General features: G+C 35.5%; 1 protein-coding gene across 4 annotated transcripts in view; it reads right to left on the bottom strand.

Moving 5' to 3' along the window:
- UBA6 (ubiquitin like modifier activating enzyme 6) overlaps positions 1-26,215 on the bottom strand; it is a 91,684-nt gene that overhangs the window by 44,356 nt on the left and 21,113 nt on the right. For 2 of the 4 annotated variants that reach the window (XM_067035714.1, XM_059065733.2), the window contains exons 3-8: positions 19,391-19,485; positions 18,822-18,850; positions 14,669-14,763; positions 14,009-14,120; positions 2,953-3,033; positions 856-978 (exon numbers count right to left, since the gene is read on the bottom strand). In XM_067035714.1, the coding sequence (XP_066891815.1) occupies positions 856-978; positions 2,953-3,033; positions 14,009-14,120; positions 14,669-14,763; positions 18,822-18,850; positions 19,391-19,485 (535 nt within the window). The remainder of the gene's footprint in view (positions 1-855; positions 979-2,952; positions 3,034-14,008; positions 14,121-14,668; positions 14,764-18,821; positions 18,851-19,390; positions 19,486-26,215) is intronic. The other 2 variants (XM_067035716.1, XM_067035715.1) reach the window with 1 other exon arrangement.

The raw sequence follows: 26,215 nt of genomic DNA, 5'->3' as shown, positions 1-26,215 counted from the left end.
CTCTATAATATTCTTAGGAACAAACTAACAATAACTAGAGAAGATAAAAGGCTGAACAATAACCATTCTGTAAGCAAAGAGATATACAAAATGATTTTTCAATGAATTTTTTCTTAAAAAGGGGTGAGAAAGGCAACATTACACTGGGTTTAAAAAGAAAGCATAAAGATAGAAGCACAAGTACTATTCGGTCAAAGTATTTTATCATTTCTTTATGTTTGGTTTCTTTTGAGCTTTAATGTAAATTGATCATTAACAGTGCAAATAAAGTTAATGATTTAGGCTAACTACAGAAAGAGTAGTAAGAATGGATCATAATCATTTCTCCAATTCTTTCAGGGAATAAAAAATTAAGCTTGCATGATATTAAGAGAACATGGTTAGAAAACTCAGAGTTTTTGATTTGAAGGTTAATTAATTCTTAAACTTTTCTCATCCTCCAAATAATGTTTTAGATATATAACAAATTAGAAAAGCTTTTGTTTATGATGACTTAAGTGTCCATCTTCCTGGAGTCAGAGTGTTGGGCCAAGTGACTTATGACAGATATAGTACATCTATGATCTGACACAGTCAACAGTTCAGTAAACACTGACTCACAATTCATGTCCCATAGGAACATGACAGAGAACAAAATTAAAATTAATGAACATAAGCAAATGTTCATCAATTGTTTAAAAATGTTAGATGGAATCCAGAACACCCTCTCTTAATATTCTAACTTCAATTTTAAACAAATAAAAAATACTGCATATTACAATATTTTACTAATATCACCTTTAAAAAAGTTGTCATATCAACTTAAAAAAATCAATCATATATATATACAATAATAATATACGTATATAATCATACTTGTGTTATATTTGAAATGAAAATCTCTTTTGGTTCTTCTCCTGTTGTATCTAAAACTTCAAATTCATCACCGAAATCACAAAACAACCGTGACCAAATTCCATGTATATCTGCGCTGATGAACTGTGAAATGAAGAAACAAGTTCAAGCTTATACATTTATACAAAGAAAAAAAACCCCTCAACTATCTTAGGCCTTTTGGTGACAATTTTATTTATAATTAAGCATATTATTTGAGGTATAAAGTGACCACAAATACGATAATTTGTTTGTAAATTGGTTTTGGAATCAAGGATTTTGGTATTTCGGACTGGATATCTAGTGTTAACAAAATTAGAAGCAACATCAGCACACCATCATTGTACATTCTATAATTTTTAAATAACAAAAATTCATGCCTTGCCCTAAAAATCAAGCACAGAATATAAGAAAGATAGCTTGGTTTGACAGTCTAGCAGTGAATTCTTACCTTTCTATTTTAGAAAAGAAGAATGGAGTGTCCATTCACCAAAAGCGGTAGAGTTGAAGGAAAATAAAACAGCTAAAAACTGAGAGTGGCATCAACAGGAAAGGGGCTGAGGAACTAACAGTGCACATCGAAATTATGAAAGGTAAGAATCAGATTCTTAAACACAATCATAAATGTTTTATTGAAAGTGATTTTTATAACATATACACATTCTCCAGTCTAAGAAAATGTAAAGAAATTATTTTTGTGCTCAGTTATTTTTAGACACACTGATAATAAAGAAAAAGTCTTAATCTGTAACATATGATCCTGTATAACGTGATATTTTTCTAACAAAAACTAAAGTCTATTCATATTTGGGCATAAAATAGCTAACAGAAGACTACCTCCTACTTAATCATGAACTGCCTTTACTATCAAAATAGGTACCTACAGCATTTTTTATGAGACATAAAACTGAGAAGAAATTTATAAGCTTTTTTTTTTAAGTTTAAAAGCTGCAAACTCAAGGATGATTTCTTTGTTTGCAAAACAACCTTAAAGTATGAATACATGCATCAATCACATAAAGATTTTAGTTTACAACCTTGTGTAATTATTTTGTAAAACTTTTGTGTTCTGTTCTAAGTTTACTGACTACTCTGTCTTATTCATCTACTTAATCTGTGAAACAGAACACAAATGTTCTACAGAGTATAAATATGCTATGTAAGTACCACAATCCAAAGATTTTCAGCACATCTATTTTATACAGTATGATGATAGTTTAGTGCCTATCTCAAAGGAACAAATAGCATTTTCCTTTTGCCAAAGGAACAAAGGACACCACGAAGGAGGTGGAGTTAGTAATACGTATGCAGTTGTAGGGGATGAATTATGATTTTTCCCATCTAGACCTCTTTCCAGTTTTCTCAATGTCATCACTACTTAACAATACCTAATTACTCTGGACAAAAATCCAGGAGTCATTCTTTATCATTCTTTTCCTTCACATCTCTTATTCATCCATTCTCAATCCCATTAGTCTGTTTTTACAAAAGATACCTCAAATTTAATGACTTCTCACACTCTATATTCCCATCAAGGCACAAGTATCTCTCACTTGGACTACTTACTGCATTAGCCCCTAACTGATCTAGCCACCTGTACTCCACTGTTACAATTCAACAGTTCTCTTTCTTTTTGGTTTCACAATCCCTTCATATTTTTAAAAATTATTGATGACCCAATTAGCTTTTGTTTATGTGGGTTATACCTACTGATATTTACTATGTTAGAAAGTAAAACCAAGAAACACTTAAAACGCAAGAACACACACACACATCATTCAATTAGCTGTCAGAGCAATGATATCACCACATATCAAGTAGACTTTGTAAACTCTACTACACCCCATAAGAGAATCAGTGATAATATTATAATAGTTTGACTTTGCAGACCCTATGAAAGGGTCTCAGGGACCCTCAGTGTCCTTGGACCACACTTCGAAAACCAAAATTAAAAAGTATTATTGTGATTGTCCTCACGTAAAAAGTTTCTTATATAACTCACTAAAAAGCTATAAATTCTAATACTGAAAGTGCTTTTCCTTTGGTAAACTATGTGTCATTATTAAGTGATACTATTACCTTTATTGGAGGGCACCGAGAACGGCAAAAGTCATTGATCTTCTTCTGCAATGATAGTTTGATCTCAGTCAATACTACACACTGTTGAGAAGAATACAAGAATTAAAGATTAAAAAATAAATAATTATTTTGGTAACGTACAACTTCTAAATCAGAAGCATTTCAGTTTGCACTATGCTAAAAATACCTTGTTTTCTTTGTAAAAAATACTATCGTATTGTACTCCATTTTAAGGTTAATACCTCCAGAGGTACAGAATAGCAAAAGTAAAAGTAACATATACAGCCATCTCTAGGTACCCTGCAGAGGATTGGTTCTAGAACTCCCTGTGGATACCAAAATCTGCAGATACTCAAGTCCGTTACATAAAATGTCATAGTATATATAGGACAAAACCTGTCTACACTAAATTCAATTATCATCACAATTAGAAGCAAACCTTAATATCCTATGCGGCATTTACACAACCCAAATGGTTGGAGATTTTGTTTTACCTGTTACTGCCATGGAAATGCTTAGTCATTAAGTAAATGCTAGCTTAAAACAATAACATTTTCAAAGAGAAACATTAGTTGGCTAGCTTTCTTTTACTTTTACTTCAGAGATTCAACAGATTCACAATATTACAACTTTTATTTATGACAGTGCCACCAAGTTCTGTTATTTAAGATAGCAAATTATAATTTTCAATGCTTACTTTATTTTTTTATCATCACCCTGTGAGATAAGTAGAGAAGGTTTTATAATTAGATTTTATCATAGCTAACTTAAACTCATAAAGGTCAAATATTTTCTTAGGATCATTCATCTATCAAGTTGCAAAAGCAGGTTGACACACTCAGTCCAGAGCTTTCCTTGCTGCTGGTTTCCATGAAATGGATAACTCAGTTTTACTACAAATCACCAGGTATGGATTTAGTTTTATCTAGCTTAAAATAGGGTGTGATTCCTACAGAGCGGTAATCCTCCAAGGATCTCTTACTGTTTATGTATCTCTCACTGGGTATGCCATGAATGCAAGGCTCTGACCATTCTTTACATGGGCTGTTTCTCAGGGTTGTATTTGCCTTGTGCAAACTTGAGAAATGAGGTACTGTCTCCCTCTGGGACAAAGAGCAAGCTTGTTCACTGCTTGCTATAAAACAGCAAGTTCCCCAAGCTCAATGTTCCTTTCCTCTAAAGGAACCCACTACATGTGCAGGCATCCACTGAGCCCTCCGCACTGCAGAGATGGGATTTGGAAGAATGCAGGAGGAAACAAGGCAAATATCATGCTCACACATTTACCATGCTCTGAGTAATAAAGTCCTCAGTCTCTGATCCAGGAATCTCATGTTTTCTGCCAGCATTCATGAAACTGTAACAGGCTAACTTATTAGCTTGCAATTAGGGTAAAATCAAATCCTATTAGACCCAGTACATACTGAGTCTAATTTGTGTTTCACCAATGCTAGAAAATTCTCAACCATAATTTATTTGAATATGTCTTTTCCTATAAGTCCAATCTCATGAATTAGACCTTTTTATTCAAGCTCTCATTTCTTTTAATTCCTCTTTAGTATATTCTCTTATTACTGTGTGCTATAGTTTTTAATCTTTAGATTTAATTCTATTTATGTATTTATTTATTTATTTTGGCTGTGTTGGGTCTTTGTTGCTGCGCGTGGGCTTTCTCTAGCTGTGACAAGCAGAAGTTGCTCTTCGTTGCTGTGCGCGGGCTTCTCATTGCGGTGGCTTCTCTTCTTGCAGAGCACAGGCTCTAGGTGTGGGAGCTTAGGTAGTTGCAGCACGCAGGCTCAGCAGTTGTGGCACATGGGCTCTAGAGCACAGGCTCGGTAACCGTGGTGCACGGGCTTAGCTGCTCTGCAGCATGTGGGATCTTCCCGGACCAGGGCTCGAACCCCTGTCCCCTGCACTGGCAGGTGGATTCTTATCCACTGCACCACCAGGGAAGTCCCTGTAGTTTCACTAATCTCCTCAGCTCTATCTTTCGATTTATTAATTCTTATTCCAGTTGTATCTATCCACTGTTTAATCTATTCATTGTTTTAATTTTTAGGACTATATTTTTCATTTCTAAAAGTTCTATTTGGTTATATCTGCCTGATTGCTTTCAATAGTGTCTTATTTTCCTGTGGTATATTTAATCCCTTCTTGTAAGATTTAGTCTGTTTGAACATCTATATTTTATAGTCCCTATCCAATAATTCTATTATCTGAAATTCTTGGAGGTTTAATTCTATTGTTTGTTATATCCACTGACTCTTGATCATGCTGAACAGCTTTTTCCTGTCTTATTGTTTTGTATTATGAACATAACTTCATAGGAGCTTTATATATTAGAATATACTGTGGCCTGGTTGAGGGTATATTCCTCTAGATCTTGTTTCTGTCTGGCATTTCAGCATATCACCAGCTTAGTACTACACTTTGTGTGTGTGTGTCAAGATACTTATTGTGTACAAGATAGTTTACTGTCTTTTTCAAATTCTAAGCCCTGTATAATTCATTCACTCATTAGGCTAAAAGAGGCCTTAAAAAGTTATTCAATATAATCTCCTGAATCCAGGCAAGTCTACATGATAATGTGCATAGAAGTTAAACCAAGACTTAAAATCACAAGGCAATTTCACAGCTTTCTCAAGCACCCTTGTTTCAAGACATAATCATCTCAAATAGGTTATACACAAAAAATTATTGATCAGACATTAACAAAATATGCTTTGAATGAAAATAACATAGCAACAATTCACTCAGAGACACCTATATGGCAAAAACGATACCATGATACAAATCAGAAATAAGAGTTTAGGGTGAAAATTTGAAAAAGGTACAAATTTAAGGGCTGATAACCTAACTTCTCTTAAACTTACTGCTCTCTGTCTCCAAAGTTGTGCTGTATCAATGACAGTCTTCCACAGTGCCTCTTCTCTATAAAGGTGAGTATATGAAAACCAGTCCAACTGGGTAGTCATAGATTGTAACTAATGCAAGTCAGTTCTATAAGGTATATTTGATATTCCATCTACATAACCAGGAACTGTCTTAAATAATAACCACCCTATATTTAACCACAACCATAAATCTCATTCTGAATCAATTGAAGAAAATGCCCCCAAATTCAGATTTAATTCAATTTGAAAACAAATTCATTTCCATATAAACCATTTTTTTAAAAAGCTGGAATAACATTCTGAATTATTCATAATCCTGGGAAATCATTAATTTGGGCAGTGGTTGGAAACAGCATAAAAGAAATTATCAACCAAATTTTCTCACCTCTTATGTAAGAAAGAAATGTTACTTTAATTGTTAACAAGGCAATGAGTTGGCTGACAAGGGCCCATGATCTATGGATGAATCTAGAGATGGGATTAGGGAATGGGACATCAACTTGTGTTGAGATATAGAATCTTTAATATTTACCAAATCTTTTCCAGAGGTAATATCTTTGCTGGCTTGTCTTTCTTTTTTCTCTCTGGTGAAACTATAAATTCTGAACTACCAATGCTCAATTTCTGTGACATTTCCACCACTGACACTGGAAAAAGCTTTGTTTTACAAAAAAATACACAAAGTACATTTTTCTGAGAAGCAGATGAACAGTTGGGGCATTCTGTGGATTTTTTTTTACCATAGCTGCTATCGGCCATTTGCTTAACTCTGCAACAAAAGCAACTTGAAAGAAAGATGTTTCCACAGTTTGAGGAAAAGAACCAGACCAAAAAGGATAAGGGAAGCTCATGGAGAAAACTGTAACTTCCAAATGGTGAGGTCCTTAGGTTAATGACACACTAGACTTACAGTCACACATTAGAGTTCACTCAGTATGACACACTGTAGGTCCATCCACCTCACTACAAATAACTCAATTTCGTTTCTTTTTATGGCTGAGTAGTATTCCATTGTATATATGTGCCACATCTTCTTTATCCATTCATCTGTTGAGGGACACATAGGGTGCTTCCATGTCCTGGCTAGTGTAAACAGAGCTGCAATGAACATTGTGGTATATGACTCTTTTTGAACTATGGTCTTCGCAGGGTATATGCCCAGTAGTGTGATTGCTGGGTCATATGGTAGTTCTATTTTTAGTTTTTTAAGCAACTTCCATACTGTTCTCCATAGTGGCTGTATCAATTTACATTCCCACAAACAGTGCAGGAGGGTTCCCTTTTCTCCATACCCTCTCTAGCATTTAATGTCTGTAGATTTTTTTGATGATGGCCTTTCTGACCGGTGTGAGGTGATACCTCATTGTAGTTTTGATTTGCTTTTCTCTAATGATTAATGATGTTGAGCATCCTTTCATGTGTTTGTTGGCAATCTGTATATCTTCTTTGGAGAAATGTCTATTTAGGTCTTCTGCCCATTTTGGGATAGGGCTGTTTTTTTGCTATTGAGCTGCATGAGCTGCTTGTATATTTTTGAGATTAATTCTTTGTCAGTTGCTTTATTTGCAAATATTTTCTCCCATTCTGAGAGTTGTCCTTTCGTCTTATGTTTTCCTTTCCTGTGCAAAAGCTTTTAAGTTCCATTAGGTCCCATTTGTTTATTTTTATTTCCATTTCTCAAAGAGGTGGGGTCAAAAAGGATCTTGCTGTGACTTACGTCATAGAGTGTTCTGCCTATGTTTTCCTCTAAGAATTTTATAGTGTCTGGCCTTACATTTAGGTCTTTAATCCATTTTGAGCTTATTTTTGTGTATAGTGTTAGGAAGGGTTCTAATTTCATTCTTTTACATGTAGTTGTCCAGTATTCCCAGTACCACTTATTGAGAGGCTGTCTTTTATCCATTGTATATTCTTGCCTCCTTTATCAAAGATAAGGTGACCATATGTGCATAGGTTTACCTCTGGGCTTTCTATCTTGTTCCATTGATCTATATTTCTGTTTTTTGGCTATAACCATACTGCCTTGATTACTATAGCTTTGTAGTATAGTCTGAGGTCAGGGAGCCTGATTCCTCCAGCTCCGTTTTTCTTTCTCTAGATTGCTTTGGCTATTCCGAGTCTTTTGTGTTTCCATACAAAGTGTGAAATTTTTTGTTCTAGTTCTGTGAAAAATGCCAGGGGTAGTTTGATAGGGATTGCATTGAATCTGTAGATTGCTTTGGGTAGTAGAGTCATTTTCACAATGTTGATTCTTCCAATCCAAGAACATGGTATATCTATCTGTTTGTATCATTTTTCATTTCTTTCATCAGTGTCTTACAGTTTTCTGCATACAGGGCTTTTGTCTCCTTAGGTAGGTTTATTCCTAGGTATTTTATTCTTTTTGTTGCAATGGTAAATGAGAGTGTTTCCTTAATTTCTCTTTCAGATTTTTCATCATTAAAGTATAGGAATGCAAGAGATTTCTGTGCATTAATTTTGTATCCTGCTACTTTACCAAATTCATTGATTAGCTCTAGTAGTTTTCTGGTAGCATCTTTAGGATTCTTTATGTATACTATCATGTCATCTGCAAACAGTGACAGTTTTACTTCTTTTCTGATTTGGATTCCTTTTATTCCTTTTTCTTCTCTGACTGCTGTGGCTAAAACTTTGAAAACTATGTTGAATAACAGTGGTAAGAGTGGGCAACCTTTTCTTGTTCCTGGCGTTAGTGGAAACGTTTTCAGTTTTTCACCACTGAGAACAATGTTGGCTGTGGGTTTATCCCACATGGCCTTTATTATGTTGAGGTAGGTTCCCTCTATGCCCACTTTGTGGAGAGATTTTATCATAACTGCATGTTGAACTTTGTTGAAAGCTTTTTCTCCATCTATTGAGATGATCATATGGTTTTTCTCCTTCAATTTGTTAACATGGTTTATCACATTGATTGATCTGTGTATACTGAAGAATCCTTGCATTCCTGGGTTAAACCCCACTTGATCATGATGTATGATCCTTTTAATGTGCTGCTGGATTCTGTTTGCTAGTATTTTGTTGAGGATTTTTGCATCTATGTTCATCAGTGATAATGGCCTAGTTTTCTTCTCTTGTGACATCTTTGTCTGGCTTGGTATCAGGGTGACGGTAGCCTCGGAGAATGAGTTTGAGAGTGTTCCTCCCTCTATTATATTTTGGAAGAGTTTGAGAAAGATAGGTATTAGCTCTTCTCTAAATGTTTGATAGAATTCGCCTGTGAAGCCATCTGGTAATGGGCTTTTGTTTGTTGGAATATTTATAATCACAGTCTCAATTTCAGTGCTTGGGATTGGTCTGTTTATAGTTTCTATTTCTTCCTGGTTCAGTCTTGGAAGGCTGTGCTTTTCTAAGAATTTGTCCATTTCTTCCAGGTTGTCCATTTTATTGGCATAGAGTTGCTTGTAGTAATCTCTCATGATCCTTTGTATTTCTGCAGTGTCAGTTGTTCTCCTTTTCATTTCTAACTCTATTGATTTGAGTCTTCTCCCTTTTTAGTCTGGCTAACGTTTTATCAATTTTGTTTTCTCAAATAACCAGCTCTTTGTTTTACTGATCTTTGCTATTGTTTTCATTTCTTTTTCATTTATTTTTTGATCTGATCTTTATGATTTCTTTCCTTCTGTTAACTTTGGGGTTTTTTCTTCTTCCTCTAATTGCTTTAGGTGTAAGGTTAGGCTGTTTATTTGAGATTTTTCTTGTTTCTTGAGGTAGGACTGTATTGCTATAAACTTCCCTCTTAGAACTGCTTTTGTTCCATGCCATAGGTTTTGGGTCATCGTCACTTGGTTATTTAGTAGCATATTGTTTAGCCTCCACATGTTTGTATTTTTTACAGTTTTTTTTCTTGTAATTGATATCTAGACTCATGCCATTGTGGTCTGAAAAGATATGTGATATAATTTCAATCTTCTTAAATTTACCAAGGCTTGATTTGTGACCCAAGATATGGTCTATCCTCGAGAATGTTCCATGAGAACTTGAGTAGAAAGTGTATTCTGTTGTTTTTGGATGGAATGTCCTATAAATATTAGGTCCATCTTGTTTAATGTATCATTTAAAGCTTGTGTTTCCTTATTTATTTTCATTTTGGATGATCTGTCCATTTGTGAAAGTGGGGTATAAATATCCCCTACTATGATTGTGTTACTGTAGATTTCCCCTTTTACGGCTGTTAGCATTTGGCTTATGTATTGAGGTGCTCCTATGTTGGGTGCATAAATATTTACAATTCTTATATCTTCTTCTTGGATTGATCCCTTTATCATTATGTAGTGTTCTTCTTTGTCTCTTGTAATAGACTTTATTTTCAAGTCTATTTTGTGGATATGAGAATTGCTACTCCAGCTTTCTTTTGATTTTCATTTGCAAGGAATATCTTTTTCCATCCCCTCACTTTCAGTCTGTATGTATCCCACAGTCTGAGGTGGGTCTCTTGTAGTCAGCATATTGTTTTTGTATCCATTCAGCCAGTCTATATCTTTTGGTTGGAGCACTTCATCCATTTACATTTAAGGTAGTTATGAATATGTATGTTCCTACTCCTTCATCTGTAACATATTTTTTTGTCGTTTGTGTTTTTTTTGATGGGTGGGGCTGTATTCCTGTCTTACTGGTTGTTTGGCCTGAGGCGTCCAGCACTGGAGTTTGCAGGCAGTTGGATAGAGCCGGGTCTTGGTGCTGAGATTAGGACTTCTGGGAGGCCTCACTCCAATTAATATACTCTGGGGTCTGAGGTGTTCTGTTAGCCCAGTGGTTTGGACTCAGAGCTCCCACCACAGGAGCTCAGGCAGAACCTCTGGCCTAGGAACCAAGATCCTGCAAGCTGCAGGGCGCAGCAAAAGGAAAAAAAAAGGAAAGAAAAAAAAAGATTAAAAAGGAGTACAATATTCAAGAATAAAAAACAAAATAGGGCTTCCCTGGTGGTGCAGTGGTTGAGAGTCTGCCTGACGATGCAGGGGACACTGTTTCGTGCCCCGGTCCGGGAGAATTCTACATGCCGTGGAGTGGCATGTGAGCCATGGCCATTGAGCCAGTGCGTCCAGAGCCTGTGCTCCGCAACGGGAGAGGCCACAACAGTGAGAGGCCCGCGTACCGCAATAATACAAAAGAAAAACAAAAGAAATAACAAAATAAATTTAGAAAGATAAAAAATATATTAGGATAAATAAAAATATATTGAAATCACTGCCAGAAGGTAAAATAAAACCGTAACAGAAAAAAGAAAAAACAAAGGGGCGGGGTGGGGGGCTGGGCGAACAAGCCAAAAGAAGAGAACAATAACAAGTATAAAGAATAAAATAAAATTAGAAAAACAAAAGATTAGGAAAAATAAAATAGAAGTGAATGAACAACAATGAATCAACTAGGTAGAATAGAACTCCAATCTAAAAGAGGAAAAAAGAAGGGAGGAAAAAAAAGAAGAAAAAAAAAAAAGCCTTGGCTATGGGTTCAGCATTTAGGCAGGGGTGGAACTTAGGCAGGCGTGGGGTTAGGGTGGGGCGGGACCCAGGCAGGTAGGGGTGTGACGTTTGAGCATGGGGCCGGGCCTAGGCTCAGGACCCACAGAGCTGGAAAAGGCCTTGGGGGCAGGGCTTAGGCAGGGCAATGTTCAAGTGTGGGGCAGGGCCTCTGCTTAGGGCTCAGTCTGTGGGGGTTCCTCCCATCCTTGTAGATGTCTGTGGTCCACCACTGGTGCTTGGTAGGTGCCCTAGCTGTGCAGAGACATGAATTCTGCGGCCTCCTAGTCCACCATCTTGATTCCGCCCTCTGCCGAGTACCTTCTTGCTTCAGTTTCTGATATATCCATTGCCTCGGGACGTCGGGCAGGCTGGCTCCTGACTGGTGCGCACACTCGCGCTGGTGGTCACCAAGCCCAGAATTCTGCACCTGGAGACACTTTTTGGCCGGCCGGGCAGCCACAGGGAGGTAGACGGGGGCAGTACTATGTTTTATGTTAAGTTCTCAGCTTGCAAAATTTTAGAATACAATGGATTATAAAGTTTACTCCAAACTTATGTAAGGCCAGGCCTATTGTTATGAACTCCCAGAAAAGATCTTTTTTTTAAATTCAGAGCTCAAGAGAAAACAGACAAGCTTCTTGTTCTGATGGGCATAGATTGTTCTCCTACACCCTTTCATTAAGCATGAAGCTTTCTGAGGTTCCAGAGAGCTACAAAAGGTGGTATGTCTTTTCTATCACATACAGACAAATTTTTATCATTTTTGTGGTTACTGAGACCAGCAAACCCCTCCCTGAAAATGACCACAGCCAACAGTTAACTGGTCTTCTGTTAGCTACCTATTCATTTTTGGTCTCTGAGCACCTTCCTTACATATTTTGACCTCATGTAATCATTGAAAAGGAAGTCTATTAAGCAATTCTATTGTAGACAGTCTATGAAGCATATTTGTAGCAGGATGGATTTCAAGCTATCCAGTGAAGAATGGAAGTCTACACTGATTTTTAAGTGGGTGTGATATTGTGATTATAGTAAGAAATATATATTTTGGTCTTCATCCAAGGTTCCTGCCACATAGCTCCTACCACACTTGTAATTTCCTATATAAGAGCTATAGGTGCATCTTTTGTTATAATATTTAGTTTTGTCCTATTTCCTGAAATAGCTTCAGAGTGATAAAGATGAAGTGAATGTCTTGTTATTCATAACAAGCCCTTTCAGCCACACCTGAGTTTATGTTAATGAGGAGGCTTTTGGAAAGCCCCTAAGGATGGGGGCTGGTTGTTAGAGGAACCAACCTTAGGATGTGAGGTTCAGAACTTTCAGCCCTATCTCCCAGACCTCTGGGGCTGGAGACTGACTTAATCACCAATGGCCAATGTGTTACTCATTCATGCTTACATAATGAAGCCTCCACAAAAATCCCTGAACCAGGAGCTTAAGAGAGCTTCCAAGTTTGTGAACCTGGCATACCTGGAGAGGGCATGGGAACTCGGCAACCCTTTCCCCACACCTTGACCTATGCAACTTTTCTATCTGGCTGTTCCTGAGTTATAGCCTTTTACAAAAAACTGGTGATCTAGTAAGTAAACTCTTTTCCTGAGTCTGTGCACTGCTCTGGCAAATTAACTGAACCTGAGGAAGGGGATGTGGAAACCTCTGATTTATAGCCAGTCCTCAGAAGCACAGGTAACAACCTGGACTTGAAACTGGCGTCAGAAAGGGGTTGGGGGGTGTGGGTTCTTGTGGGACTGAGCCCTTAACCTGTGGAATCTAACACTATTTCTCCAGGCAGAGAGTATCAGAACTAGATTAAACTGTAGGACATCAAGCTAGGTGTCCAGAGAGTTGGAGAATTGTTTGGTTTGGGGGGTAAACCTATATGCATATAGTCACACAAGTGCCAGAAGAATTGAGATCTTAAAGAAACACAGGAGTGCTTTTCCCTAGACAATGGATAACACCATAATTTAATCACAGGGAAAATCAGGGTCAATCTAGAACTTCAATTTTAGAACTTTCAAGGTGCTGAGAAATTTTGTTTTTATTCGTTACCTGACTTACTTACACTGAATTGTTGGTCCACATTATTTACTTCCTTGTTCCTGAGTTATACATTACTCTCTGCCCATGGCCTTAGGAAGAGTACAGTGTGCTTTCCTGCTCCTTCACTTTGGGTTTGACCGTGTGACCTGCTTTGGTCAACAGACTACTAATGGAAGCAACACAAACAGAGGCTTAAAACGTGCTTGAATTGTAGCACTCGCTCCTTTGCATTTCTGCTATTACTATGAGACCATGTCTCAGGTAGCCTCCTGGTCCCAGAAGAGAGGTACATAGACCAGAACCCAGACTGTGGAGTTCAAGTTTAGCCTAGAACAGCAGAACTCAAACTGACATGCAGATGCATGAGAAATACATACATGTTGCTATAAACCACTAAATTTGGGTAGTTTTTCAGGTACATTACTGTGAAAATAGCTGACCAATATATTTATTTTGTGAGTAGTTCTTAGGCCCTTTCCCTAAAACAAAGCACTTGAAATGTATTAGTCTAAGTCTTTTAACCTGAAATTTTTTGATCTGCTCAACAGACTAGGTTAAATTAGTTATACTATATTAATACATAGTGATTTGCCTAGGAGTCTGTCAATAACATCTAATATAAAATGGAGTACCAACCTGGTATTTATCTAAGAAGGAAAGATCGGTAGTTTCATTTAAAGGAATAGAAGATGATGTGACATGAACATATGGATTTAATTCTGCAATACGTTGAAGTACAGCTTCAGCCCTAAAAAAAGAAAAGAAAAGAAAAATTAAAATGAAAAAGACTTTTACTATTCTTTTGTTCAATAAATATACTCAATCTTTCAAACTTGGACACTGATGACATCAGAAGAACCTGCATGTTACAGACTTTCATGGGAATTTAAACTGGAGAGGAATAAAAGAAGTTAAAACTTATTTTTACTATACAATCTTGAGATGTAGCATACTGTCATATTCCATAGTAAGTCATATAATCTCAAAGTGTACCCTTATAGGTCAATGCTCCTTTAGGCTCTTAATAATTCAGCAATAATAAAGACCGACTTAAACAATCTTAAAGAAATGCATTTCTAGGTAGCAATGTGAATGTATTAATTTTTTGACAAATATAAATAATTAAATGTCAAAACTTACTTATCTACAGTAGAGTGAATTTATGGTGATGAGTTAAACAACTATGATTGAACTGGTCTTCTGGATACAGAAAATATTCTAAGTAACTACAACAGTAAAAAAAAAAAAAAGAAAAGAAAAATCCTATGATAATACATCAAAATATCTTATCTTTACCTGTTTTTCATACTAACAACATCATCTTCACAGAGAAAGAAGTTGGTTCCTAGATCCCATGCTTGGCATTCTTCTGTATCATGAATTGTAAGTGCCTTCAAAAAAGAGAAAAATATCTGTTAAAGTCAGGAGTAAAACAAGGATGCTCACTATTTCCAATACTATTTACACTGACTTGGAAGAATTATCTAATTAGACAATAGAAAGTAATTAAAGTCCTAGTAATTGGAAAGGTTATAAAGTTAGATCCATTCACAGATGATATGACTATATACATCTGGAAACCCAGAAAAGTTCATGGAAAAACTACTTCATTATTTTTTTTATAATGCAAAATAATTTTTTAATGCTAGTATATGATTTTTTGGGCAGAGATTACTGTTACATTAACTTGAATATAGCTTCATTATTCAACTGTGAAGGGAGATAAGACAAATGTTAAAAGCAGGGTTTTGATTACTTAACACAGTAAAATTGTAATTCCAAGTTACAGAGACATTCATGTAACAATATTCTTAAGCTACTGGCTAATAGCTGTATACTGATGACAATAAGAATAATACTTTCCACTTATGACATTTATCAATAACAATTCTCAATTAAGTAAAAAATAATTAACATGATGGTCATATTGTAATTCCAAATAAATATACTATATGCTTGCTGTAGGTGTGTGTATATGTACTTTATTTTTCAGATAGTACTGAACCCTAGTTGACTTTAAAAAATGAATAAATTAGGCATATTACCATGCACTTACATCACCAGGGTGCCTTTATGCTATGTGAAAAACTACTTTAAAAAAAAGTACGAGAATTTAAGTTTAGAAAAGTAGCACATTATACAGATCAACATACATACAAAGATTTTAAAAATTCACATAAACTAACATTTCCAAATGGTCATGTCCTAAGTAAGAAAGAAAACTGACTAACTGGAAAATATATTTTTAACTTATATTTCAAGCCACAAATCTTATAGAAAAAGGGGCAAGGTATATGAACGCAGAGTATACTGAAAAAGAAATACATAGGGCCCTTTAAAATATTTAAGCATGCTCAACCTTGCTCAAGAATGAAACACCTTTTCTCACTCATCAGAATGGCATAAATCCAAATTGGTTAGAGTGAAGTAAATCAGGCATTTTCATACATTACTGGTGGGAATATGAAGTAGCACAAAACCTCAAAGGAAAAAAAATTGGCATTCTTTAGCAAAATGACAAGTACATTTCTCCTTTGACACAGCAATCCCACTTTTAACAATCTATCACAAAGACACACTGGAAATAATACAAAAATACATATGTACAAGACTCTTAGCTGCAGCACTATGTGTAATAGCAACAGACTGGAAATAATCAAAATGTCCACCAATGAGGAACTGGGTATAATTACGTATGATACATCAACACAACATACATCGATGCAGCTATGAAGAAAATAAGTGAAAAAATATATTTATCACTATGGAGTAATACCAGGATATGCTAGTATGTGATAAAACGCAAGGTAGAAGTATGGCACTTTACCTAAGAAAGGCAGGTGGGGATAAATATGTACACACACACGTACAGATTTGCATGTCTATATGTATGTATTTGCTTATATTTAAAAACAGATTAAAAAAAGAAGGCAATCTAATAAGGGAAGGAGGAAATAGGATAGAGAGATGCTAGACCTACCTGAATATACTTTGCTTTATAAATTTGACTTTGAATTATATGTCTCATATAATAATAAAACTAAATCAAATTTAAAAAGCAATCCCTAAAAATCCAAAGTAAAATGAATAAATGGACAAAACTATCTATTTGAATTTGCTGCATAATTATACAAAGGAATTATTTAAAGTGACTTAAGAAAGCAGTTAATTTGTCTGCCAAATCCAGATGGTATACTAAGGATAAAAAAATTTACCTTAAACTGTTTTCAATAATCATAGTTATTAATAATGCTGGAACTATTATTCCAAAACTATGTCATAGATATAATAGGATATAATATAGGATAAAGCAAATAAGTAATCAGGTTCATGTCATTAAGACCCAAAACCTTATAGTAAGAGAAGAGATACAAATATAAAATCTAAGAAGTAAATAAGTAAATACTCTGTAATCCTAAACTTGAAACTCAGAAATATCAGTGTTCATTCACAATGAATGTTCTAGCTCTGTCCACTGGTAAGACTTTACAGGCAGTGACAACTAAAGAATACTGGGGTAGTGTCAAAAGGACTCAAGGACTTCAAGAAGATCCCCCAGGGCTTCCCTGGTGGCGCAGTGGTTGAGAGTCCACCTGCCGATGCAGGGGACACGGGTTCGTGCCCTGGTCCGGGAATATCCCACATGCCACAGAGCGGCTAGGCCCGTGAGCCATGGCCGCTGAGCCTGTGCGTCTGGCGCCTGTGTTCCGCAATGGGAGAGACCACAAAAAAAAGAATATCCCCCAAAGCAAAGATGAAACAATCTGAGCATCAATGAAAATAACAAGCACAATGGCTCAAAACACATCAAATACATTTAAATCCATCATGATGTTCACATACACACATACCACCCAAATTTCACCTGTCACTGTTGAGGGATCAGAGAAAACCAGTGATTTTGAAAAGTAGTAAATAAAGGGGGAAAATCAAGTATTTATCTTGCCTTTTACACATGTACTAACTATATGTAGCGAAACCAAACAAGTGATGAATGGAAACTTTTCTTTCTAAAATATTATTCCCATTAATAAATGAAATAGAAATGACAGAATATCACAGCCCCAATAACATAATGATCTAGGTAGTGATCATTAATAGGTAGTAATAATCACAAAAAAAAGATAACAGAATATTATTTCCTCCTGATGGGAGAACACAATATCACTTGTGAAGCAGTAGTGCCAAAAGAATCAAATCTGAATCTGATACTCTGGATATAATGACCAGTTTATAAGAAATACAGAGATGGAGGTACACGTGACAAATGACCTGATTTCTTTAACAAGTAAATTGAAAGGAAGAAAAAGAATCAGTGAAGGGAAATCTATTGATTCAAAGAAACCAAGTTCAGTATATGGACTTTACTTGGATCCTGATTAGAAAAAAACAAATTAAAGAAAAATTCTTTCTTTAGACAATTGGGAAAATATGGGCTCTAACTAGATACGTGATGATTGTGGTAGGCAGGCTTCAAAGATACCCCAATGATTCCCACTTCCTGATATTCAGGCCTTTGTGCAATCCCATCTCCTCCTAGTGACTTGCTTTTAAGGACTACAGCATAGGTGATGGAATGTCACTTCTGAGATTAGGTTACAAAAGACTGCAATTTATCTTGCTAGCACATTCCCTTTCTTGTCTTTTGCTTGCTTACTCCGATGAAACAAGCTGCCATATTGTGAGCTGCACTATGAAGAGGGCCACATGGCAAGGAACTGAGGGTGACCTCCGACTAATAGCCAGCAAGGGACTGAGGTGGGAATGCTGAACGACACAACCTTGCCACTGAATCCTATCAATAACTACATGGGCAGGTTTGGGAAGCAGATCCTTTCCCTAGCCTCAAGATGACTGCAGGCCCTGCCAATATCGGTGACTAGAGCTTTGTGAGAGATCCTCAGAGGAATCTGCTAAGTTGCACCTGATTCCTGCCCCAACGAAACTGAGGTAAATGCTGTTGTTTAAGTTGCTAAGTTTTGTTTAAAGATAACAATGATCTTAAAAAAAACTGTTAACGTTTTTAGGTGTGGAAGTGATACTGTGGTTATGTTCTCAAAAGGCACCCTTATCTTTTAGAGCTATATAGTAAAATATTTAAGAATGATATAATAGGATGTCTGAGATTGATATTAAAATAATTTAGCAGTTGGGGGCAGTGTGGAATGGGAAGAAGATACATGAAACAAATTTGTCTATGAGCTAATAACTGCAGGTGCATGATGGATATGTGCGGTTTTGCTAACACTATTCTCTTTTTTGGGATAATTTTGAAATTTTCTGTAATAAGTTTTTTAAAAGGAGGAAAATAGAGAATTATGACAATTTTGCTACTAAATGAAGAAGCAATAATTAGGCCAAAGTGTAAATAATATTACCACTACGGATGAGGGGAAAAAAAAAAAGAGTTCATAACAAACAATTCTTCTTACCAAGGACATTTACTCACCTTAATCCCTGCAAGAACAAGATTCTTTGCTATAAAGGGGGAAGAAAAAAAAAGGAATAGCTTAATATTAGGAATTGTATATTAGATATGTCTTCATGGAGTTTGGTTATATCTCTGACTGAATAATTTTAACTTTTTACTACCTAAGAAATATAGGTTCCTTAGAAAATATGAATGAACAAAAAGAAAAAAATAAAATTTTTCATAATCAAACCACACTGAGATAATCATTCTTAAAATTTCAGTGTATGCTTCCAGCCATGCTGTTATGAATGTGTGTATGTGTGCTCTACCATAATGAATTAATGGATACAGAGAAAGATCATTAATACCTATCAACATCACAAAAAGAGAAGCAGGAGAGTCATAACTGGTTCCTTGTGGAAGAATGTAACAGTATGAAATACTCTTGCCCCAGCTGCCCCCCTACCCAAAATCAAAACTGAATCTGATCAAGGTTTTGGATCTAATTTCCTTTATAGAAAATAATACAAGAGAAAGGAATTAAATTCTTTAAATTATGCTGCTCAAAAGCATCACATAAAATTATGAATAAAAATACTGCTTACCAATTTCCAAACCAAGACCACCCATACCACTTAAGAAAACATGGGACTTTGCCATCTTCTGCATTGCTGTGTCTCCAAGAACGTACCTCTGTCGACTACATGTGAAACACAATGAAAAATTATTTTACCAAAATTGTATATCCTTTTAAAATCATTTGCAAACTAATAACCTGGCAGCTAGATCCTGCCCACAGACTTGTTTTGGATCACTTGCATAGTGCTTAAAAGTTCTGAATTAATGCCAAATATATGACATATTTTGAAAAATTAGAAGATTTGGCACCACAGTCCACATTCCCTCATGGATACAGAGTTGAGTAGGAGTTGCCCTGTTCAGAGAGGGAGGACTATGTGATCTAGATTTGCCACAGTTCCCATCCTTCTCCTCTCATATACTACCTTGGTGGCCACCACAGGCATCTGAGTTCGCCACTTCCACTTAAAGCCTTTCACTGTGAAAAGGATTTCTCAGGCAAAAAAATGGTTTCCTTCTTGGAGTTTAGATGGCTTAAAGTTAAGTAGTTTTCAAACATGATTTTAAATATAAAAGCTGATAAATTATATAAAGGACCTTGTTAAGTCATCCATCCTAACAGTCACAAGGCAGTATCAGGATGGGAATTTCAAAAAATACATGCAATTAAAAAAAGTTAGATATAGTAATAAAGTCAATAGTAAGAGTTTATTTGAAAGAACACTGATTAACTTGATGCTATACTAATTTTTGAAGATAGGGGCATTCCAATGGCTTCTCACCAGAATTATTTTGAAAGATGAGTTCAATATAAATAAATAATTCCAGAGCCCCTTAGGTTGCAAGTATTTCTTTTGGAATTGACACACATGCACATTTACAGATGCTGGTTTAATGTATGTTTGTTTAATATATAGATGTTTATTTAATTTCCATACTTCACCTATTGATATTCAATATAAAAGCCTGAAAAGGGGTCTCTTGTTTAGTAAGAATAAACTTTATAAACACAAGCTATCTTTACTATTTCCATCCTTATTCCCTACAATATACAGTAAAAGCTAGACTTTTCTTCTTTGTTTTTTTAAAAATTTATTTTATTGAAGTATAGTTAACTTACAATGTTGTTAGTTTCTGCTATACAGCAAAGTGATTCAGTTATACATATATATATTCTTTTTTTATATTCTTTTCTATCATGGCTTATTACAGGATATTGAATATAGTTCCCCATGCTATACAGTAGGACCTTGTTGTTTAATCATTCTATATATATTAGTTTGAGTCTGCTAATCCCAAACTTCCAATCCAATCCTTCCCCACAGCAACCACAAGTCTGTTCTCTATTAGACTTTTTTTTTTACTTGGTATTCACCATTTCTGCTTCAGAGATAAAATCGATTTATTTATTTATGAAATATTTATTGAACATCTACTATGGTATGTATGGAACAGTGTATTATATAGTCTTACAACCCTTATTTGTGTATTCCTAAACAATATATTTAAGTTTTGTCTGTTTTGGAACTTTATATAAACAGGATCATTTGAATACTTTTATGAGTTATTCATATCAATGTAGCTGTTCACTAATTTTCATTTCATGTTGTATTCTATTATACTGTACTATTCTATTGTGATAATATACCATAATTTAGCTATTCTAAGGTTTTGGACAGTTACCAATAATGAGACTATGAGTATTCTTATATATGTGTCATGGTACAAGTGTAGTAGTTTCTATAGCACATATTATCTAGGAGAGGAAATGCAGGGTTAACTATCAGATAATGCCAAACTGTTTTCCAAAGTGGATGTACCAATTTACTCTCCTCCTGGCAGTGTATCAAAGCCCCCATAGTTTCAAATCCTTAATGTGCTGGAAAAAGTTAACATTAGCAGGCCTGATCTTTAGCCTGCTTATGGGGGCTAGCCCTTGGCCACTACCTGGGAGCTTGGCTTTTGAAATATTTTCTATGCTAATAATTCTACTTTTCTATTTTTCTTCCCTGAGTTTCCTGAAATAAAAACTCCTTAATTTTTAGGTTTTCTATTCTAAAATACACATACAGAACTTTAACTGATCTTAAACAGCATCCCAAATTTTGATCCATAGTATGTTAAATTACTATTCTCCAATTTTAATCATGATTCTTTTTTTGACTTATGAGTTCATCTGAAGTGTATTTTTAAATTTCTAATTTTATGAGAAATTTTACAATTATCTTTTGTGTTGACTTCTAGCTTAAATGTATTGTGAATAGACATCACAATCTATATAATTTTCACTCTTTAATATTTGAGAATTTCTTTGGTCAATTTTACAAATGTTCCATGGGTTCTTGAAAAGAATGTGTACTCTACAGTTGTTAGATACAACATTCCTTATATGTCCATTAGATTAATCTTAATAATCATGTTGATGAAATCTATACCTGTTCTGACTTTTTTGTTCACTTGTTCTCTTGATTACTAAAAGCAACATTTAAAAAATACCCCACTATGATTGTAAATTTGTCTATCCTCCTTATATATCAGTACCTGAATAATGCTGACATGTAAGAATAACAGGTAAAACTCAGTGTTTATTACCCACCAAGCACTGTTTTAGTGTTTTATTTGTATTAACTCATTTAATCCTCACAAAAGTTCTATAAGTTCTATTATTATTCCCATTTTTACAGAGAGGAAAACTTAATCATAGAGAAATTAAGCAATTTATAAATAGTGGAGGCAAGATTCAACACAGGCAGTACAGTCTGGTCTTAGCATCCATATTCTTAACGACTATACTACACTGCACATAGATTAAGAAAGTTAAATCATTCTACAAGGCTTACAGGAAGAAAAAAAATCAGTTCCTGACCTAACTCTTCCCTACCCTGATTCCCAAGTCCTAAGAACAACCACCCTCAATTCCTTTAGTTATTTCTTCTAATATTTACCCCCTTCTTTATCAATAACATGTTTGTACTTTTTCTTGATTTTTCAGCTTTACATATTACCTATTAACTTCCAACTAAGAAAGACAGAATGACTTTTCTGAATACAAATCTGGTCAAATCATTTTCCTGCTTTAAAAACTCCAGTGGTTACCTATTTCCCTTATGATAAAGTCTAGACTCTAATATTAGTCACAAAGCTGTTCATAATCTAGTCCCTGCTTGGCTCTCCAGTCTCATTTTTGTCACTCTACCATCAAACTCCATGTTCCAGATGTACTAAAGGTTTTCAGTTCTCCAAACATATTTTCTCTTTGGCTGTTAGACGTTTTTCTGGAATATTCCTCTCCCCCACTATTTTATGCCTGAATAACTACTACTTGTCCTCAGATCTCAAATTATATATTATTTTCCCCCATGATACTTCCCGATACCCCTAAACTTTCTTAAAACAGTGTTAGATCATCTTTTGTGTGCATCCATAACACCCTACATTCAATCTATTATAACAATTAACACAGTGTATTTTCACTATTTGTCTATTTTTCCTAGGAGATGTAGACTCCTTAAGACAGGGCCTGCCTTATTTACTACTGTATCCTCAGTGACTAACAGGGCCTGGCGCATAACAGACACACAAAACCGATTTGCTAAATTAATGAAAGAAATGAATTGGCACACAAGAACAACACTTTTATGCTCTACTAAGCAGAGGGCTTGGATTCTTTTTTCTACGTTCACAGTCACAAAAACTACATTAGAAAAATATGTTTTTCATCTGACACTTGTCTTCATCAATTATTTTTAAGATTACTTAGGTAAATAATGAATAGCCATGACACAAACGTGGTTATAAATAACAAAGAACATCCAGACAAAAGAATAAAATTAAGATATATGAGCCAAGGTTTTCAAAGAATCATATAATCTCAGACAAATTCTCAACAGTTGATTAAATTACCTGCCTTTTCAATGTTGGCCACCAAGGGGAAGGGTACTAAGTAAGTGCCTACTTTGTGCTAGGCAATGGCAGGTACTCTGCAATTGACCCTTAAATCTTATCAGATGGGATTTAAAGAGCTGACAGTGTAACTTCAAGCCCAGAATTGATACATTACAGTTGACTGTATTAAATGGACATGCAACATATCAGTGAATGTACCCAGTAAAAGAGAAATTTCCAAGGCTAACTACTCTTTTTGTGGCCTCTCCTGTTGCAGAGCACCGGCTCCGGACGCGCGGGCTCAGTGGCCATGGCTCATGGGCCTAGCCACTCTGCGGCATGTGGGATCTTCCCGGACCAGGGCACGAACCCATGTCCCCTGCATCGGCAGGCGGACTCTCAACCACTGTGCCACCATGTAAGCCCTAACTACCCTACTTTTAAAGAGCCCTATTTATTAAAGATTCTCCCTTTAATGAAGGTACAATATCTCCCTGTAGTTTTCACCACTAGTCCTAATTTTACCTCCTTGGGGCCATAGGGAACTTGTCTAACCCCTCTTCGATGTGACAGCCCTCCAAACATTTGAAGATGGTATTCAGTTTCCTCCAGGTTTCTCCAGGCTAAACATCTCCAGTTCCTTAAACAATTCCAAACATGGCATCATTTAGAGTCCCCCTCAACACTCTAATCACTGTCTTCTGGATGTACTTCAATTATCTTCAGGCATTCATAAATTTATTAAAATATCTATTTCAAGGTGGGCACTGGCACTGTGTGGGGATCAAGATAGCAACAACCTCATGAGATACTGTGAGGATTAAATTATTTAAAATAAAATATATAAAATACCTAGGAGGATGCCTGTGACATGTTATTGGGGGGGATAAATAATCAAATAATCCATTATTAAGTACTATACACATAAGTACCAGAAACTAAGGGAACCTGAAATACAGAAGAGAAAGTGATTATCTCTATCAGTGGAGGTCATGGAAAGCTTCACAAATGAGGTTCATCCAAGTTGAAATTTGAAGACTTAAGAGGAGTTAAATTAATCAAAGAAGGAAAAGCATTCTATACTAGGAAAAAGAAAAGCATGAAAAAGAGTGGCAGGTAAGAGATACATAGTATGTACCTAAGACTTCCACTTCTGGCCTTGGTTAAGTTACAGGGACCAGATTTATCCTCTTTCTGCCTTAAACAATTGAAAACTGGACAATATAAATGAAACAACAGATTTGAGACACTGGAAAACAGGTAACTGAGGACAGTAATCTCAGAGAAGAAAAATAAATGAGGTGAGTTTTATGATTGCCTAGCCACTGCCTGGAGAGTTTCCAGGAGACAGAGCAGGAAGGGAAACCCAAGAAGAGCCTGGTGGTCTCCTTGTTGAATTGAAGAGACAGAGCTGTGAATTCAAGGCTAGAATTTGTGAGCAGAAAGATGCACAGAGAGAACACCAGACATCTGTAGAGGGTTCTCCTTGAGTCTTCAGCTAAGTTAAGATGAGGAAACAACCTCAAGCTGGCGAAAGAACCAGGTGACAAGTGCAAATGAAACAATCACTGTTTTTAAACAGGGTCAGAAAGAGTTTGTGTTCCTCTCCAGTCAAATGGAAAACCTTATAATACAGAGGGCACTGGATAGAATACTCCCAAGAATATTACATCAATACTGGGGGAAAAGCAGCCTCAGAATTGAGTCTCCTCTCATCTCACCTAACAAAGCTTAAAAGTAAGTAAGCCCTGAGAAAATAAAATTGTTTTCAAGTAATTTAACTGTGTCCTGAAAAAGCTCAAGAATATTTAAAGGAATTCAAGATTATCCAGCGACCAAAAAAGTAAAATTCATAATGTCTGACATGCACTAAAAAATTAGATATGCAAAAGAGCAAGAAAATACAACTTACAGTGAACAGAAAAATCAACAATAGAACACATTAAAATAATTAAAAATATAATTCATATGCTCAAGAAGCAGCAAAACTTTTAGAGATGAAAACTATAAAATCTAACATGAAAAATATGCTGAATGGAATTAACAACAGATTCGACACTGCAGAAGTGAACCTGAAGACATGGCAACAGACTTTACAAAATGAAACAGAGATGAAAAAAAAAAAGACTGGAAAAAAAACCCAAACAAACCCCAAAACCCAGAGCTTAAATGAGCTGTGGGACAACTTCACTTGGTCTAATATATGTGAAACTGATGTCCCTGAAAGAGACTAGAGAAAGGGGGAGAGAAAAACATAACTGAAGAACTAAACAGTTAAAATTTTTCCAGGAACACAATAAACTCACAGACCATGATGCAAACAAAGAACAAGATATATAAAGAAAACTATACCAAAGCATATCATAATTGTTTAAAACTGGGGATGATGAGGAAATATTTAAAAAATCAGAGAAAACAGATCACTCAGAGGAAAGGTACAAATGACAACTTTCTCCCAGGAAAGCAATACCAATCAGGTGGCAGTGGCACAACATTTTTATAACACTGAAAGGAAGACACTGTCAACCTAAAATTCTATACTCAATTTCAAAAAAAAAGAAGTAAAGACTTCATTGGACATACAAAAGGTGAAAGAATTCATTGCTGGCAGACTTTCACTATAAGAAATGTTATAGCAAATCCTTAGGCAGAGGGAAAATGATACCAGATGGAAATCTTAATTTACACAAAGGAATAGAAAATATCAGAAATGACAAATCTATGGATAAATACAAAACCCCCTTTTCTTTATTTTAAAAATCTCTTTTAATGATAATTGACTGCTTAAGCCAAAAACAATAATGTACTGTGAGTTTATATCATATGTAGAAGTAAAATGTTAAGACAACAAAAACTCAAATCCTGGAACAGGAAAAACAGACGTACACTGTTGTAACCTTCTTATGTCATACACGAAGTGACAGAATAAGATTTGAACATTGTGACACATTAAAGATGTACACTAT

Source organism: Kogia breviceps, chromosome 6 (genome assembly GCF_026419965.1).
Source record: "Kogia breviceps isolate mKogBre1 chromosome 6, mKogBre1 haplotype 1, whole genome shotgun sequence".
Lineage (NCBI taxonomy): Eukaryota > Metazoa > Chordata > Mammalia > Artiodactyla > Physeteridae > Kogia > Kogia breviceps.
Note: the sequence above shows the minus strand (reverse complement) of the source record. Positions and strands in the feature narration are given on the sequence as shown.